Raw genomic sequence first — 2,800 nt, 5'->3', positions numbered from 1 at the left:
AGCTATTTTTTTGGGGTGGCTATAGGCTACAGGACAACACTGACACACAGTAAAACACAGACAGTAGACAGGACAGTTACATGAAAGCAGGCAGGAAGGTGCTGTATTTACAGGATGCCTCTGAGGAGACAGCTGACCAGAGGGCTTTGGTTATTTTCTTTTATCTTGTTTTGTCCTTTATGTCCTTTTATAATTTCGCATTTGTCTTCCCATTTGTTGGCGCACGCGTTTACGCATCGTCCCAGTCCATCAGCTCGTGATTTTCTCCTTTTCTTTCCTTTTGTTTTGGTAATTTCTCTCAGTTCATTTTTTTAATGCATAGCACGCAATTACAGCTTCACTAAATCGTCCAGAACACAGCAAACCTGCGCGCTACGGAGGGCTAGTCTTCACTTTGGCCACGAACTTCTTCTCCTTAACCCTCCGATTCTGGAACCAGATGGTGATCTGGCGCTCCGACAGGTTGGTCGCGGCCGAGATCTTCCTCCTCTTGTCCTTGGTGATGAACTTGTTGGCGGCGTACTCCTTCTCCAGCTCCTTCAGCTGGAGCTTGGTGTACGGTATCCGCTTCTTCCGGCCCCGGCGGAAAGGCGAGCCGTCGTGCTGGTGCGCCACCACATCTGTTTGAGGAAAAACAAATAAAAAAGAGAAAGGTGGTGGAGAGGGTGATGGTTGTTGATACACGGGAACACACGCCAAGTGTAATACAGACAAAATAGTGCTGTGTGGCGTTTAGTGTCTGCGGTTTAAACGAGGAGTACAGCTACTTTAGGCCTGGAGCTGATTGGACATCGACACACACACACACACACACACACACACACACACACACACACACACACAGACAACATGGTGGATGACTACTGCCTGCAAGCAGCACGACCACGCGGGTGACCTGATTCTTCTGTCCTCATATGTATAGTCTTCATTTCTGTGTGTGCACATGGAAATTCAGATCTTGTATCCTCTTTTGATTGCTTTGTTTTATATCGATTATTATTTCATCCCATCCCTGTAATAAATAGCTTAAATTAAGATTTAAAGAGAGCTCCTCTTTAAATCACAAATCATTGCGCTGATAGTTCTAATTAACTTTCATCCTGCAAAGTGTTATGTATGTTAACAGTTAACATGCCACTGTTTGAGCATTAATCACCCTAATAATTAGCTAATTTTAAGGCTAACAGGTGAGTCGCACGGTACCGGGCAACAAGTGACCTTTACATTAGTAAATAAATCTTAGTATTAATATTGTCCTCTACAGCAGCAGATGCACAATTCACCTCTAACTTATCAAATACCGACGAGTCTGATTGCGCATCATTGTACCAAACACTGTCAGCCCAGATGGGATTGTTTGAATATTATATAAACATAAATACATATTAATACTCAAATATATAAAAAAATGTATATCAAATATATAATATTATATATATATATATTTAAATGCTATAATTTCTTCCTAAGGACATGTTATACATACATGTTATAGCAGTATGCCCTGTGCATCATTCTACAGAGCAAAGTTCCTTTACACATGTTTTAAATAAAAATAAAAACACGGTTTACCAGCCAGAGCGGACTTCCAGAGGTGTCCAGCTTGTCCCTGGTCCTTGGAGCAGTACATCTGTCCCCCCCAGCCGTTGGTTAGTGCCCAGGGCTGGTAGCTGTCCATGGGAAGCAGGGTGTCATGGCGCGGCTCTCCGGCGCCCAGCGTTTGGACCACCGACACGTCCAGGTAGCTCGCCATGGACTGATACGGGCTCGGGTAGCCGTGGTAAAAGGCGAACTCCTTGGCCCGGTGGTTCGCGTACTCGTCCGAGTTCACCGTGGTGTCCATATACTGCGAGCTGAGCGCGGCTCCCGCGGCCTGAGTGCACGACTTCACTGAACCCCGCCCCATCCTGCACGGATAGTAGCCGTTACCGAAGTAGCTGTACGGCAACGCGGTGGCGGCCGAGGAGCTCTGGTGCGACATGGCAGCCGCCGGACACGGCCCGGCCGCGCACTGCTTCCCCGAAGACCCACCTGTCTCGGAGCCAGAAGCAGACACGTCCACCGCAGGGTAACCCGCCGAGGAGTGCACCAGGCCGGACGCATGGCCGCCCAGAGCAGCGGCGGCCGCCGAGTGCGCCATGATGTTGCGGCACTGGCTAGCGGCGAAGTTGCCGCTGCCCACCAGCCCCTCCATGTTCTTGTTCAGGTCGTCCAGGTTGTTGTCATACACAAACATCACCGTTTCCGCTGGCCAGCGTGGATTTAGAACTAAGGAGGCTGTCATAAGCGCTCCTTTTCCCCGGTCTGGTCTCCGTTCGTCGCCGTTTCCTCTCAGACTCTGACCGGTCCTGCGCGCTGAGCTGCTACATTGGCTGGATGAAGGTGAACTGGCGCGCGTTTATTCTCTGTCTGATCGCTGGCTCTCCTGCTCACGCAGCTCAGGTAATTCACATGTACCCGTCTCGCGCACTGTCGTAGCACGCGCGCGCTGCCTTACTGCTCTGTTTGGTGACGGTGCTCGCTCGGAGGCAAAGACTCCCGGTAACCGGCCGGACCTCCGGTTACATCCCAGCCGCAGCCTTGACGCACCAAGCCCCCGGGACAAGGAGAGGAGGGAGGGGGCGCGTGTTCATTGGATGAGACTGGAGGATCACGTGATGGTGCAAACGAGAAGAGGGGGGAAAAGCAGGGGAAGAAGAGACTTGTTGGGGATTGTCAGTCAAAGAAAAATATTTTTATGAGGCTCGAGCTGTGGCACGAGAAGAGCATGAGCTCCGTGGAGCTCTTTCAGCTCCCTGTC

The 2,800-nt window shown here is 50.2% G+C and overlaps 1 protein-coding gene across 1 annotated transcript; it reads right to left on the bottom strand.

Moving 5' to 3' along the window:
• Positions 1–372: 372 nt before the first annotated feature.
• Positions 373–2,284, bottom strand: hoxb13a (homeobox B13a; the record flags this gene model as incomplete). The annotated part of the gene is made up of 2 exons (XM_079176900.1): positions 373–620; positions 1,573–2,284. The coding sequence occupies 2 exons, from the start codon at positions 2,282–2,284 to the stop codon at positions 373–375; spliced, it is 960 nt and encodes a 319-aa protein (XP_079033026.1).
• Between the last annotated feature and the right edge of the window lie 516 nt (positions 2,285–2,800).

Source organism: Pholis gunnellus (genome assembly GCF_910591455.1).
Source record: "Pholis gunnellus genome assembly, chromosome: 17".
Taxonomy (NCBI): Eukaryota; Metazoa; Chordata; class Actinopteri; order Perciformes; family Pholidae; genus Pholis; species Pholis gunnellus.
The sequence above is the reverse complement of the archived record's forward strand: the minus strand, read 5'-3'. Positions and strand labels throughout refer to the sequence as shown.